This window comes from Lytechinus pictus, chromosome 13 (genome assembly GCF_037042905.1).
Source record: "Lytechinus pictus isolate F3 Inbred chromosome 13, Lp3.0, whole genome shotgun sequence".
NCBI lineage: Eukaryota > Metazoa > Echinodermata > Echinoidea > Temnopleuroida > Toxopneustidae > Lytechinus > Lytechinus pictus.
In genome coordinates, this window is record NC_087257.1 from 7,421,339 (window position 1) to 7,437,796 (window position 16,458).

General features: G+C 37.7%; 1 protein-coding gene across 3 annotated transcripts; it reads right to left on the minus strand.

Moving 5' to 3' along the window:
• Positions 1–311: 311 nt before the first annotated feature.
• LOC129273937 (uncharacterized) lies at positions 312–15,330 on the minus strand. 3 transcript variants are annotated; one of them, XM_064108244.1, is made up of 8 exons: positions 15,242–15,330; positions 13,976–14,156; positions 6,899–7,924; positions 6,368–6,506; positions 5,160–5,324; positions 4,052–4,194; positions 3,603–3,700; positions 312–2,340 (listed from the first exon to the last, which is right to left on the minus strand). In XM_064108244.1, the coding sequence occupies exons 1-8, from the start codon at positions 15,287–15,289 to the stop codon at positions 2,092–2,094; spliced, it is 2,049 nt and encodes a 682-aa protein (XP_063964314.1). In that variant the 5' UTR covers positions 15,290–15,330; the 3' UTR covers positions 312–2,091. The 3 variants fall into 3 exon arrangements, 2 of the variants coding, with proteins under 2 accessions (XP_063964314.1, XP_063964315.1); XM_064108245.1 differs by lacking the exon at positions 15,242–15,330 and adding an exon at positions 14,606–14,626 and having other exon boundaries at positions 13,976–14,317; XR_010295413.1 differs by lacking the exon at positions 15,242–15,330 and having other exon boundaries at positions 744–1,867; positions 1,963–2,340; positions 13,976–14,282.
• Between the last annotated feature and the right edge of the window lie 1,128 nt (positions 15,331–16,458).

Sequence of the window (16,458 nt, forward strand, 5' to 3'; positions counted from 1 at the left end):
GGATAATTATAGAGGGTCGTACATATCACCAATTCGGTGGTCTTTCATGTGGCCCTGTTAACAAAGAGATCAACAAATAATATCAATAATGAAATAATAGGTAAGTAATAAACAAGATATAATAGAGTAACAAACAATATGTTTAGGCTAAAATGTATGTAAACATGTTATTAGAAAAAGTATTGGTATCCTTGGGAATTATGTTAATTTGATAATCAACTTTAATTGATAATTTGAGTCAAATTTGTGAATTAAAATTTTAAAGTAGAGCATAAAATGACGTAACAATAAATCAAAACGAAAGAGAAATTACCAATTGGCGAATTCATGTTCAATAATTGTTTACAACAGAGTGCATATTGCTTTTTTTGGCAATCACAATTTAAAGAAAAATACAAAACGTTGTGACCCACTGAAAGCACATTGTCCAAATTAAGGGCTCTAATTAGATCCAATTTCCGGGGGAAAACCGCCGTTAAACCGCCATCTAACCGACAATGTGAGATACCCACCCACCCCCCGAGGTTTTCAACTCAAACATTCCGATAGAAATCCACACGTCAGACACTTATTGACGGTTTCAGTGATATAGGGAATAAAATCGTCGAAAACTCTCGCATTAGACAAGAAGATATTAGATCAAGATTATAAAATGACACAGAGGAATTCATGATGATTCTAAGGATTTTGTTTGTTGTTACGAAAGAAAATACCAGCTGTCTTATTAAAATGCAATTTTTTTTGCTATGAACAATACCCGGATACTTCATATCTTTATACATTAAAACTTATATGTAAAAGCGATTGGTAAGATCGCTTTCATAGTCAATCATAATGTTGGGACCGAAATTGATCACTCTTCCTGATAATATCGACAACTTGTTATTTAGTGTAAAGGACACTTCTGGTCTTCTGAACTATCAAATAAATTGAAGTATTTTACCGTCACTCAGATCAGCATAGCCTGTACCGATCGCACAGAAACGTTTTCAACGCTAACGTCCTGATAGAATCGATATAAAGTCACAGCGTTTCCTGCACCCCGTCTTACAAAGAAATGCGATAGATCCGATAAACCACAACTATGGAAAACCAGCAACGTCAATATCTAAAATACATGTTTGTTAAAAATATTTTCCAGATACGATGAATATCTATACATTGGTTTCTTGAATATTCAGTGTGCTTCTCTTTATTTACAAAGGACATTTGTAAATAGACATTTGCAAATTTCCTGCAAATTATGACATTGATGGATTTCCATACAACTGAGGTAGATCGAATCAGTCGCAACTCTTTATAAGACACAATTTGACTCAGCCACGGCAGAAGATAGTTTGTCCGTCACCTTTCCAGCGGTGCTTATTCTCTTTTTAATTCACACAGTCAAGACACTGAAAAACCTGTCCACCAGATCCAATCAACCTCAACTGGAGACGTTATCATCTAGAATGCAATGTTTACTGAAAGTGTTCTGTAAAACTATGGCCCGAGATACACATGCGTCGGGTTTGAAGCCTCCTCCAACGCCGGCTTTCGATCTGGCCTCAAGCATGCAATGGGTGGCGTTACACATACGCCAGAAGAAGACTAAAATCGCTTTTAGATTCTTCATCCACGTCGCCTATTGAAGTGACACATGTGCCCATCTTTTTCACGTCAACATTTTCTATTGTTCGTTTAATAGCAATAATAGTTCGCTACTTCTAAGTTAAGTCGTAATTGCCGCCTTTCAGGTGGACTCCGTCCAGTCCGGCAATCAAAAGTGGTGAGCTGATATTACACATGTCGACGCGCCTATGGGGCCGGCCTCGGTCCACTTTTGACGTATGTGTATCTTGGGCATATGAACACCTGGCCGCGAGTTCTAAGAAGTAGTCTTTTCCATTGGTTTAAAACTTACAATGACAATTCTGAGACTTTAAAATAATTTTGATACTTTATTGGTTGATAATTCAAAACCCTGCATTAAGAACAAATACGGTAGATATACAGATATGGCACAGAACAGATGTGGCACGAATGGTAATGGAAGACAAACCAGAATATTAAACTATTTATTCGATTGATACAACCCTTTCTTGACTGTTTTCACTTGGAATTTGCATTCTCTTCACGATGATAAATGGAGTTATCCAGCATGAGTTGGAGGGTTTCTTTCGTGCGCAGTTTCCGCGGGACTTTGTACTGGTTGGCAGATGTCGTGCTGTTATTCAGGATAAAAGTGTGCAGACGAACAAATGTGCCGGGTTTCACGATGTGCACCAAGGGAGGGGCTATGGCTCCCTTTTCGCGGAACGAGTTGTACGTGAAGGAATGATGGCAGAGCTCCTCGTCAACCTACCAAAAAATAATTCATCATTGATCAAAAATATTCATTGAGAATCTCCAGATTACCTTTGTTGTCCATCACTGGCGGATTGTTGTGATAATCATTTATATGAGAGTTTTTGCAACGCTACACAGACGCTTTCTGGAACGTAGAGAATCTATTTGCAAAGGCCGTCATGATAAAGCAGTCTTTGTCGAAAATTGATGAATCGAAACAACAGTACCGTCCGTGACAGTGGCGGATCCAGTGGGGGGGGGGGGGCACATCCGGCGCGTACCCCCCACCCCCCTTTGAGAGACACCAACAACTTTTCTAGTGGACGATGTTATGCATATTGGGAGTGAGGACCCTTTTTTAGATTTTGTGTTCTATTTTTGTGTGGATATTTTACATATTTCCGGGAACAATGACCTCGATTTAGTAGTGAAGACCTCTTTCTTTTTTTATATTTTTTCCTTGTCGAATTTTCCATGAATAAATTACTTCGATTTGGTAGTGAAAACTTTTTTTAGGGTTGTCTACGTTTTCCAATACGAACCCCCCCCCCCTTGGACCTGCCACTGGTCCGTGACTCTGGACAAAAAACATATTTGAAAGTTTTTGTCAGCTCTGAAACTTACGACAATCACCTGTCCCGGTTTTACCCAATTTTCGACAAAGACCTTCTGAAATCGGCAACAGACAGGATTCTTTAATCTCGACTCAGATTTACAAAAAAACGATTGAGAATGTGGAAAAGCTGAATCTTGGGCCCTTAAAACAAAATGATAGTAAACATAGTCGGGAAAATTGCTTTGTAAAAATGTTTCAGCAACAATCATTGTTCCTCAAAACAAAGGATGAATCTGGAAGGGTATACATGAAGTGATATCGCATAAAAATACGATATGGCTTTGCAAAAGACCGGGATTCGATTCCCTGTACGTCACTAACCTTCCTACAAAATTGTATTTCATCTATGGCAGTATTTAAAAATCAAAGATATTTAAAAAAAAAAGTGCACACATAGTTTCCAAGAATGAGTATAGCATTTCTGTTTAATTGAATGTAGGTTAAAGGTGCAATGTTGATTAATTGCCTTGCTCATAGGTGTCGTGGCCGCGGATCGAACACCAGACTATCAGTGTCTAGTCAGGCACCTTAAACAACCATTATGAAAATAAGTTAGGTAAATTTATGGATACCATTCTTTGTGCGTTGAAATAAAAGAGTGAATAAAAAATCCGATAAATCAATAAATGGTGGTACGAGATTCCCGTTAGAATATTACCTTTTCCAGTGTGATGCTATCCATAGAATTTCTCTCCGGGGGAGTAAGCAGCTCAAGAAATACCACATAGTACGGTCTATGATCAGCATCAGTCTTCACTGCATAAGGAGAATGATAATTATGCAACTGGTTAATGGGAAGACGTGTGAAATTTTATCCACATTTTACCCGATCGGTCATCGCTGTCTGTGAAATTAAGCAAAACCTGAAAAAAATTAACTTTCTTGTTTTACGACGGACTTTGAAGGGGTTTTCATTGCTGTGCTTGATAGGGGGTTGGCTCGTATTCAAATCAACTTGTTTGGTTGCGGAATTGACCTTAAAGTAAACACATACATGACATAAGACTAAGAAATCACACAAGTTTGAATATTGTTCAATAGCCTGTTATATTGATCCTGATGTCTAAGGATATTTTGGGAACACTCTTACCGTGGAACTCTTCTTACCTAGTTGATCAAGGAGAGTACTCTCAGCTACAGCATATTCCTCAAGGGAAACACCGGGCCAGTGGCCCACGGCAGCATCCATGGCAGTCTTCACAGTATGTTGGTCAAGTTTCTCTGCATGCACATTGAGGATTTGACCTGACCTGGACAACGGAAATGATTTAACAGTCGTTAATCAATCCCAACATGCCAAAGTATTGTGCCATTGGTTGAGTTGAGGGTTCCGTAACATAAAGCTTACTGGGGCTGACTTTTTGATTGATCATACACAATGATCATTACAAGAGTTCGTAGAAATAAGCCCATGATTAATCGCTAATAGGCAATTTTCGCAATCGCAACGGGGACGGATTCTGTAACATAGAAAATATATTGTGAAAAGCCCTTCATGACAAAACAGTCTTTGTAAAAAATCAGTGAATCAAAACGGAAGTTTAGTCCGGGACTGTGGATAAACGACATATTTGCATTTCTCCCTAAGCTCAGAATCTCACGGCGATCAGCAGTCCCGGTTCACCATGATTTCCGACAATATGACCTCTCAGGTGTTCATTGTAATTCGACGGGCCTTATTCTCTAGATTTTCTTTGTTGTAGAATTTGTCCCCGTCGCGATTGCCAAAACCCCCTATATAGCTTCATTTTACGTCGACCCGGACATTATTATATTCTTTACATGTCGAAAGCTCTCCTGAAGAAGACCATCTTCATAATGTCAGCTGCGATGAATTGACGAATGGATAAATGTATACATATGACTGAGCAATTGAAGTTGAATAAACCAATGAACGAAAAGGTTGAAAATAAACTTAAAGGTCATTTATTGAATATAGATACCATCACCAGTAATCATCTAAATATTTAAACGAAAAAAAACTCGTGCAACAAGTGAGCAATATTTACAATATCTTTCGAATATTAAATTCACCACATACATCATTCATTTCTTTTCAAAGCTTCAATTGATACCAGACAAAATTCCTTTTAATTTTACTATCCAAATTACACATTTTGTGAGAAGAAACACCATAAAACATGTTCAGCATTTTTCTATTCTGATGGGTTCTCTGATAGCTACCTCAATGAAACAAACACATGAAATGTAATACCTGTACATGAATTCCACAACGGGAGCATTGAAGTGAAAACGCCGGACTCGGATGACGTCACCATATCTGAATCTGTAGAAACCGAACACCTGAGTAATGACGACCTCGTAAATGCCACCAACTTGGAGCTCATCCATGAAGAAAGTCTCCGGTTGATCTTCAGTTCTGGAACAAAACATTGTATGGAATAGGTGATGATGGGGTTTGGAAAACAAACACAACTCATGGCCATTTGATTACAAGGCGAGAGTCGGAACAACGACACAAAGACGATTCCACATTCTCTCAGTCAAAATCTGACATTACCCGATCGTTGAAGGTATGGAGAAACAGGTTTTTGCACATGTCTGGGTATCTTTGTGGAAAGACCTCTACTTCGTTATGGGAAATTTCGTTGAGAAGGTCTATCTTTGGTTATGTGAAAGTTCATCAAACACTCGTCAATAAATTCCAACGTTACCCCACATATTCACTCAAGGTTTATCATAACTTTTTTTTCTTCTGTGATATTAATGACAGAAAAAACAATGAAATCAAGCTCTTACCCTGCTTACAATGCAGATATGATACCTGATTACCATTTTGAGACAAAAACTGATTCGCCGTAAGGTTTGACCTTTAATTTGTAAATAATCAGTAGGAAAGTAAGAATACACGGGTGCATCCTTTCTCCCTTTTCAACTTCTTTTTAATTACATGATTGATGAGAAACGAGTCTCGCAGCAATGCTTTCCCCATCATCAACCAGAGGATTGGATGCAAGTATATACGATGTAGGTAAGAAAATATATGCTGAGAGGAAGAGCATTTTCATTCATCTCACAGGTCCACAATCACTACCCTTTATAGAAGCATCAGATCTTGGAGAAATGCATAGTGCTTCTTTATTCTGGAAGATATGAAGATTATTTCAGATTTCGTTTATTATCTTTGGACCACACCTGAATGATATCAAAGCTAGTTAAATTTATTTTAATGCAATATAAATGCTTGTATCATCAGCATAGCTACGCTTAACACCTTGGTGAGAATGTACCATTTCGGAAAATGGCCTGGCCTAAAGAGTAAAAAGGGGTGGGTCGACAACGGACCCCTGTGGAACCACAAAAATCAGAGGAATGATTGAGGGAGCGCTTTATTTATGATCACTGCTGTCCGTGAAGATATGAACACAATTTGTTATGTCATGGTTGTTAGTAAACACTTACATGTTATCCTGTGGAATAAATTCGTAGATTGCTGTGCTTGGCATTAGAACAAATTCATCTTTGCCCTGCGAGTTTGGCCAGAGGTTAAATCCAAAGATACCCTCGGACGCACCAAACATCCCACCATAAAGAGTCAAACCTGTAGAGACATTGAAGAGACAAAATTCACTCAAGGAGAATAACTATTGTCGAGATGGATAATGACCAATGAAGTTCTATTTTATATACAGAGGAACAAGTCTTGGTTATAAGAAAAAAGGAGACCGATATTTTTCTGTATAAGTTATACTTCGTAGATCATGCTCTTCATCATGATCGTTAAATTTCAGATAATGAGAGATCTTACATGATCGATCCCTTTTTTAAGATTTTCAATTGATGAAAACATTTTTTTTCCTCTTTTTTTTTTCTTCTGGGGGGGGGGGGGTCTCGAACCTAGATAGATATCTTAAAAACAAAAGAAAAGATAATTTTATAGATATTAGGTATGAATTATAGCGATGAGAGTACATGATAAGAGTAAATCAGAACCTTTTGCATATGATTTTAAGAGAGCATCCTTGATGCCTATTGAATCTATTGCTTGAACACATCTCATGTGGGGCCAGACCCTCTTCATGATGCCTACGAAACCCTTCAGGAACTCCTTCTTCAGTTCTGTAGCTCTAGCATGATCCCCTCCACCGATCTCTTTTACAAGTGCTCTATGAATGTCAGGTGGAACATTGGTTGTCGTCACGGTTCCAAGTTCAATGTCTCGAACAAACTCGGGCCACTTTTGCTCGATCATTCGCATTGCTGACATCAGGTTTGAAGTGAAATTGGAGTTGATGCTACGAAGGTTGGGATCACGGAGCCCGAAAAGAAGATGGACATAAACGGAATCAATAGGATCACTGATTTCGTAACCAACTGCAGGTGTTGAGCAGAAAAACAAGAGTCGTTTGAAGGTCTTAGTCATTACTGATGCAGGGGCCATCAAGACGCCGCCTTCTGAATGCCTTACCTTTGGTGCTGTATACATGAAAAGCTCTTGCTGGAGACCGTCATGACCAAAGCAGTTCGCCTTGACATCGACGAGTATTCCAAAAACCCATCTCAAAAGATTCTTTTGATAGGGTTCAGTGTACGGCACCATCTTAGCTTTTCCTGTGGTTCCGGAGGTGAGCGCGAACCGTATAACAGGGTCACCGGCCAACAAACCTGTTTCACCTTTCTCCAGACGATCTACGTAGGGCCTGTACCGTTCGTAGTCGGTTAATGTATGTTTCTTCCTCAAGTCAGCCAAAGATGTTACTGAACAGAGTCCAAAGTCTTTTGAGTACTCGGATTGCGCATTTGCCTTGATGATTTCTTTTAGATATTCTTCTTGTGATTTCATGGGGTTCTTCCAGGCCTTCTTGCACTTCCATACCACAAGGAAACGAGTTAAGAAAAGGATTGATATAATGGTAACATGGAGGTAGGATGACACAAGCCCATGTCCGTAGGATATGCGCAATGTAGACATCCACAGTGATAGAACGGTCACCAAGATACTCGGAACACCAAACAAACCTAGAAAAGAGAAAAAACGATGCAGTTACATTGAAATTAAGTTGTATTGAAGCCTTTTTACACATATTGTGCTCCCAAATTTGAGCTACCCATGCGCGTCCACACATTTGAAAAATAGAACCTTTATGGCGTATTACGCAAAGTAATATTCTAACTTGTCAAAAAGAATAATACCTCTAAGATGGCCTAGACCCCCTAACGTCACAACAGCCAAGAATAAGTGACTTAAATCCCCAGAAGTAAAAAAAAGTTTGTAGTTAAAGTACTCACAACGTCGAAACTAGCATTTGAAGCTGAAAACATACCTACTTTAAGGAAAACTTCAAATATTTCAAAGTGATAAAGATACATGGCCGTGGAGAGCGGGGTCGTTCTCAGACCCTTGTGAAAACATAACTATTTCGGCGCTTTTTGTGGACGCGCCTGTGCATAAGAGTGTTCACTGCTCAGTGCCCCCCCCCCCCCCCCGGTGCCATTCATGAGCAGTTTGGCATGGGATGCGAAGAAATGTTATTGTGTATTTTTTAATCTGTACTCGTTCATGAACACATAAATATCAGTGAAGTTAACTGCTAAAAACTACACTGTAAAACCTGTGGTGTTAAAACTGACACCAGTTTGTGGTAATAGAGGACCACACCCTGAGGTGTTAAAATTACACCCTAGAGATTGAACGTACCACCAAAGAGTGTAAATGTAACACCTATAGGGCCCGTCGTGGTCTTGTGGTTCTGACTCTCGCCTTTCAAACAGAGGGTGGTGGGTTCGAATCCTAGCCGTGGCGTGTTTTCCTTCAGCAAGAAATTTATCCACACTGTGCTGCACTCAACACAGGTGAAGTAAATGGGTACCGGCAGGAAATAATTCCTCACTGAAAGCTGTGTGCATCTGAATCGGTAGCCTAGCTTAGCCGGGTAATAATAATAGCAGTTCTCGGAACTGAAGTGGCTACCCTTGGTAAATATGCCGTAATTATTATTATTATTATTATCATTATTATAATTATTACTGTCAATTTAACACCGGTTTAAAATAACTGGTGTGGTCCTCTATGTACACTGGTTAACACCACAGTTTTTGATGTGTATAGAGCAGTAGAATGCATTACACACGTAAAACGTAAAGAAATAAATTAGAAAATAAACCATCCCCATTCTGAGAAAATATAGTACACCGCAAAAACTCCGGTGTTGATTTAACACCAGCCCGGAATCTTTATATGTCCACACTAGAGAAGTATTGAAACAACACCAGTTTGGAATCAAACCAATGCTGTATTAATACTAATTGGTGTTGTATAAACACATATCTGGTGTTAGAGCAAAACCAAACTGGTGTTGTTTAACACTTCTCTGGTGTGGACATATATAGATTCCGGGCTGGTGTTAAATCAACACCGGAGTTTTTGCAGTGTAAAACATTATGGGTTTCACATTTCATTACATGGTGGGGACCTGTAATCATGGTAATTGGTTTCTATCAAATTTGAATATCACGTTTCCCTTATTTGCCAATATCACGTCAGAGGGAAGAATCGAACCAAATTTGCGCAAGGTGTAAGGGGTTGAGGATTTACGATAATCCATGCTTTTACGTTGTATAAAAACAACCTTATTATAAAGCTAAATTTTAATCTTTTTTAATCTTCCAATGATATTGTTGTTATAACTGATACTCGCACTCTCAGTCATTTTGTATTGAATTCGGTTTTTTCCTCGTGTTTTATATGAATTTCCATGGTCAGGATGGTAAGAGAAAACGCTTTTCCCATTTCTTATAAAAACAAGCCTCGGGTGTAAACAAGTAAAGCCCCACTCGGAAAAAGGATATTGTTATTAACTTCCTGGATAGAACCAAATTTACAAATGGGAAAATGGTCCGACTATATAGAAGCCAAAAATGAACAGTGTTGCGTTAGAAATAGTGATATCACAACTATTGTAGGAAATCAGCTCATTTACAAGCTGGTTTAGTTAGATCATGGTTCTATAAAATAATTTCGACCATCCCCTTGAGAATGGCTGAGGGAAAAGTAGAACCCCATGAAATCTCCGCGCATGGCAATATAATATAAATTATAATGATGACGAACAAAGATGATGATGGTGATGATGATGATGATGACGACAGTGGCACACATTCTCTCGAGGATAATTTTATGATGCATTGTTATGGGAAACTGCGAGAATAACAAAACTAATGAATTATTTCAACTTATGAATACATTCTGTAATAAAATTGGTGTGTAAGACGTAAAATCTTTAAAGGAAAATTAAATAAGATTGTGGTGCTTATTAATTTGTACTTTTGACTAAAGAAAGCAACACTTTATTTGAAAAAAAAAATATGACAGCGCTCAACCGCCCTTCCGCAAAAATATAATAAAAATTCCAATCAGTATGTAACTGGATGACAATAAAGTACTTAAATGCAGACATAATTATTAAAAAATAATAATAGTGTCCTGTATTTAGCAGTTTATGAGCAAATGATAAAATCAAAGAAAATGTTGGAGTGATCAAAGAATAGGGTTTTGACCTTTCCAATAACAGTTACAAAATTAGCAGTGTTAAAGCCTTTCATTTTTTTCAGGTTATTCCTGTGGCCTCCATATAGGATCATGTCAGACGCAAATTCAATGTCATACGTATTCAGGCCAATCCCGAACACAACACGTGTTCATTTTGTGCAATAATTTCAATTGCCCATTCATTCAAAGATGAGTAATCTGCTTTAATTCTTGATCGAAACTTTGCCTGAAATCTGAGTCTGCGTGGCAAATGACACCCAAGGTTGGAGCAAAATCATATCATCTCGGTGGTTATTTGGTCAAGAAGAAAAGGGTCAAATTAATTCTTTTGTTTTGATGCCCAGGCTGCCCAATAAGCAATATTGTAGCAGAAATCTTATCCCTTTATTCATCTCCTCCCTTTCATGTACGGGGCAAACTGGCACCCTCTGGCAATTTAGGCGTTCGTCTACATTTGCCACTCTCAACCCAGGGGCAATAAATGGGTACCCGGCAAGAATTCCACGAATGCTTGGGCACCTGGACAGCCCAGCTAAATCAGGGGGTAATTGTAACTTCATCATGTAAGCAGGGCCCGATGGGATACTATTTTCTTTTTATTTTATTGAACTGAATCCTGGGTAAATATGTCGTTATTACTACTACTGCTACAATTATATGGCAATCATACGTATATAGACATTAAAAAATGGGAGTGCCTGCACTTTACTCGAATCGCTTCTTTCATTTTGGCACAAAACCTATTGTAATGTAGTTACGAAAACCAAAAACAAATATTTGCTCTGCGTTTGCTTTAATTGACAGAGGACGATTTAGAGCAAACTGATATTCTTTTTGATATATGCTGAAGTTTTACATACGAACCATATGAATTTACTCCTGAAAATCACTTTTGATTATATATTTTGTTTGCTTTTTTTGATGTTGCCTTTTTAAGGGGGGGGGGGGGGCATGGGAAATAGACTCCCGTGTATGAACAAAAGGAGAAATCAATAAATAATCACATCATTATGAATCCCGTTCCAAAGTACACTACCATGGCAACGAGCTCATTGTCATGTTGAAAAATTTCCTTTAATTATTTTTTATCGGAAACTTGTTTTTTAGAATCCATAAACATGCAGTCACTTGGCAGTAATTATCGTGTATTGAAGAAATGCGAACTTGTTATATTACAGTTAACAAATGGTTAAACAACGCAAAGTATATCAAAATGCAGCCCTAGTCATGATAATGAATTTCCTTTTCTGTATACTATTCCTTCCCTAGGAGTGATTTCATGAACTTTTGAAGCAATAATGAAGAACCTTGGTATTCACCAGAATATTATTCAAAACATACAGGAAAAATGAATGAAACATTGGAAACGATGTATTTTCTATAACAATATTTCAAGAATGGAAATACTGAGTGTGTATACCATGATTTGGTTAAAACAACCATTGTACAAAATAAACGTTTTTTTATAACTGGGTAAAGATTGATTTTCTATTTTGTACAAATCGACGTTATAATGTGGAGGACCTGGTGGGTGTTTCATAAAGCTGTTCGTAAGTTAAGAGCGACTTTAAGAACGACTGGTGATCCTTTCTTCCGCGCGTAACCATCGCCAATGAATATACCATTTACCACAATAAGGGATCACCAGTCGTTCTTAAAGTTGCTCTTAACTTACGAACAGCTTTATGAAACGGCCCCCAGGCCTTATAAGTCTGACCAAAGCTTTGGTAAAAATCCGTAATGAGAATTATATAGAGAATTGTCAGGTAAACTATCATTACAGCGCGATGCCAAATGGAGAAAAGATATCAGAACGTTCATGGTAGGGGAATGCGAAGTTGATTCAAGGTTCCTTACAAAAAGGACTTAGGAAGTAGCAAGCTACACCCTAAAGGTTTCAAGAGCAAACAGCAAAGATTAAAACTGGGGAAAGTTCGCTCGCAACTCTCTTGAAATTTTGCACTAAGCCACTAACGACTACAGATGTAGTGTTTCCTCAATTTTTTTTTTAATTATATATTTTATATTTTGACTCATTATGGTACTGTTAGAACCCCTGTCCTCAGTGGTTTTTATTATAACAGCACGCCGAGTCGTTCTCTGGAAGCCGGAGCACGGTTTTCCCTTTTCAATTAAATACTATTATATTAATAATCGATTTCTTGAGTTCAAGGTTGCATGGCTACAGAGCCCAAGTATGCCAAGGCTGACATGACAAGTTTTTTTGTCCTAATTCATTCCCACAACTTATATTTCCTTCCCTCGTCTTCATAACTAGGTCCCTCGACTTATAGATCGTGGGAACGCGAGATACGTGGAGGGAACAATTTGGAAGTTAAGTGAACGAGTTTTTATCACTCAAGGAAACGAGTTGGTACTCACGCGAACGAGTTAGGAAAAAAATGTCACTTCACTATAGAAGCTCCATACAACAACTTAATAACAACGAGGGTATTATTAGAACTTTAGAAGGGAAACTCGCTGCATCGCATCAATATAAAAAAATATTTGCAAGGTACATTATAGTCAGTTCTTTTGCTTCTGTTTTTTTAATGATTTTCAAGACAATCGTCAAGATGATGATTAGCTAAACCCCTCAAAAAAAGTTCTGCAACTCGATTGGATACCATGCGTGACCCCCAAAACACGTACAAAAGTTCTCCTTTTCAAGATAGGGCACGTTATGTACGTAACGGATTAAGGGAGTAAAAAGTACTAATGAAAAAAGGGTATATATTTCGCTGGGAAAAGTACGTGTTTACGGTCCAATTTGCGAGGGTATAAAAACACTTAAATACTTTATAAAGAATTTTGCCCTACACTACGTGTTTAGGGTCCGATTTGAGCCAGGTCTGTGGTGTGGTTCTATTGAATGTTGAACCCTGTCATTTCAAAAAGTCTAAATTTTTGAATTTATAGAAGCTGAGAATGTTGGTTTCATCGTTGTTGAACATTTAAATTTATGAAAGCTTTCACTTCAAGCAAACACTCAATCATGCAAACAGTCGATAGACATCTCTTAAATTAACAACACAAACCACTCCTTTCAACCCTAATGACACACTAATGAAGACACCCAAACATTCCTTGTCACCTGCCTCCTTGGAAAAATTCTAAATAAAAGGTTAGAAAACAGTGCATTTTGCAACATTTCACTTCTGAATTTGCCCTTTATTTAGGGTAACTGCACAATTCTGTAATTCCCAAGTCTATTTCTTTGTTTGTATGGTATGTATTTTTGTTTCCTTTATCACTAAAAATTGCAAATCAATGTAAAGAGGAATAATAAAGCGTTCCATTGATTCCAGTTTCACCATTAATACAAAAAAAAATAGATCGTCCCTCAATCATTGAGTTGCAGAACTTTTTTGTGGGGCTTATAAACACAGAAATTAAATTAAAGTAATGGGATATGAAATAAACTTCTAAGCTCTTGTTTTAGCATCTAGTCAAACAGCTAGGCAGATGCAGCCACTTTCTTGAAACTTCTGATAGTTTTCCGGGAAGAGGTAGGTTCTTACCTGCCAAAATGCGTTTCCACATCTGTTCCTGGTGGTCAGAAGCCACCTGTAGGAGGCACCAAGCCATACAGAACGTTAGTCCTGCCACTCCTAGGAGCTTCCATCGAAGCAGACGTGTACCGCCCATGATGTTAGTCTGGTAATGTTCCCAACTGCACTGGGTGGGTTGAGTTGAGGAGTGCTGCTGGTGTTGTATAGATTCGGTATAACAATGGTGAAGTGCAGGTGGGAACGAGTCACGTGAAATATTCATATGTTCTGTGTTACACGCTCGAATCCACCTCCGTGCTGAGGCGATGGTTAAGTTCAGAGTGGGGTCAAAACCAAATGGAGTTCAATAATCTGATTTCAAGTGTACGTACCGTTCAGTCATGTTCAACATATACGTGCGTATGGCAAGCCGTTTTAACATTTAAGCCTTTTTCTTGATATCAAGAATTCATTTCTTGATATCAAGAATTCGATTTCTTGATATCACGAATTACCATTGCTTTACTACACAAAACCATTACTTGATATCAAGAATTCGATTTCTTGATATCAAGAATTCATTTCTTGATATCAAGAAATCGAATTCTTGATATCAAGAAATAGGCTTAAATTTTAAAATGTCTTGCCATACGTGCGTACCGAATGAACTCCACTTCAATTAAGACGCATTAAAATATTCGCCGCAGTCACAGGTTTCATGAGCCTAATTACAACAGGAAGGCTACAGATATTCGTTCGACCCAACCCATTCGATTTTTTTTTCAATTTGATGTTGCTGATTGACAACAGTGTATGAATATAATTGAAAATCTAACACTGATTCTAGAAATGGTAACTACTGAACTTCCTTTGCCCAAATTGGAAAGATATATCAATGACTTTGGAACTATGTTTTGACTGGCGGAAGCATTATAGGGCTATTGTACTGTTTGAGTTGATAAATTTGATCCCATCATAGTTATCTTCATAAATGGCGATTTATTTTTTTATATGAGCTGGCTACGATACCCTTCTCTGGTCATATATGGAATGTCAGATATGTATCCTATCCAACGGTAGTAAACATTCGATCCTCTAATTTCATGTTTATTTTTATGAATTTTTCAAAAGTGCCATTTTAACACACAAGTCTATGGGGAATGTTTCACGCGCGTGACGCCCACACGACATGGAAGCAGATGTGTAAACAAGACAACTTGATAATATGTAAAGGAGTTGCATACGCTGGTCGTCTAAGAGGGGAATGGTAAGTAAACAAATATCTTGTCTGCGTACCAAAGGAAATGTTAGATGCGGTGTCAGAACCACCATAACCCCTTCCATTCCTGATGATACCACGTTCCGAATGTTATTGGCGAATTTTCGTAACTGCAATGGAAGACGGATTCAAGAACTTAGTAAATACATTGAACATGCCAGTCAAATCACAGTATGATCAGCTCTGAGGTCTTTGTCGAGAAATGGTGAAGCCGGGAGAGCAGATCTTCCCAAGATTTGGAGCTGACGAATAATTGCAAATTATTGCGTGAGCCGTTTTGTTTTGAATCACTGATTCTCGACAAAGACTTCTTTGTAAGCGCTTTTGACAATAGATTCTCTATGTTCCAGGAAGCGTCTGCGCAGTGGTTGCATAAGCTCCCTAATAATCCATTTAGAGGATAGAGTCTTTAAATGTCTTGGTGAAAACATTATTACTCAGCCCTTCCCCATTCTGACTTTTCCTCCTTTAAACTTTTTTTATTACTTATTATGTTATCTTGTCTTGTACTGTCCTATCTCTTGTTTTGACTTGTCTTCTATGTCTTGTCATTCCCTCTCTCTTTCTGCTTTTCTTCTGTCTATTGCGCAACATATCATTCACAGCGATGACCTCTATGTGTGAATAACTTTGCACTTGTTTTGTAATTATGCTTATTTCAATATGATTTCGACCTTTTTGTTCCTTCTCTTTTTTCTTTCCTGTATATAAACGCATATATGAATATTTTCTTCATTTCCAAGAAGGATCCACACTTTACAAGCTTTGCTTTTTAGTGGACCCCCCCCCCTCATTTCCATTTATGCTCAATACTATACTGTTTTTTTTGTTTTACGAAGTAAGAATGCTCGTCTGTAAAATTGTATATGATTTGTATTACTTTATATTACTTTTTTTATGTTTTGAATGGAAATGGAATAAAGAATTTATTTAAATTGAATTGAACTCCAACTCCGATAGTTCGATACAAGTTTCAAGTTTATTCATTGATTACAAATCCAAACAAAGAATTTCAATCAAATACTAAGAATTTTTACAAAATCAAACAAAAAGTTACATTCATTGATAAATAAAAAAAAATTAAAGAATAAACAGAGTCACAAATTAGATAAAACAAAACGCATAAAAAACAAAACAATAATGCTATATGCTGTCAGAAACTCTTTTAATCTCGATTATCTATCAATTTACAGGACATAATTATTCATAACATGGCAATGATCATCAGGTACTA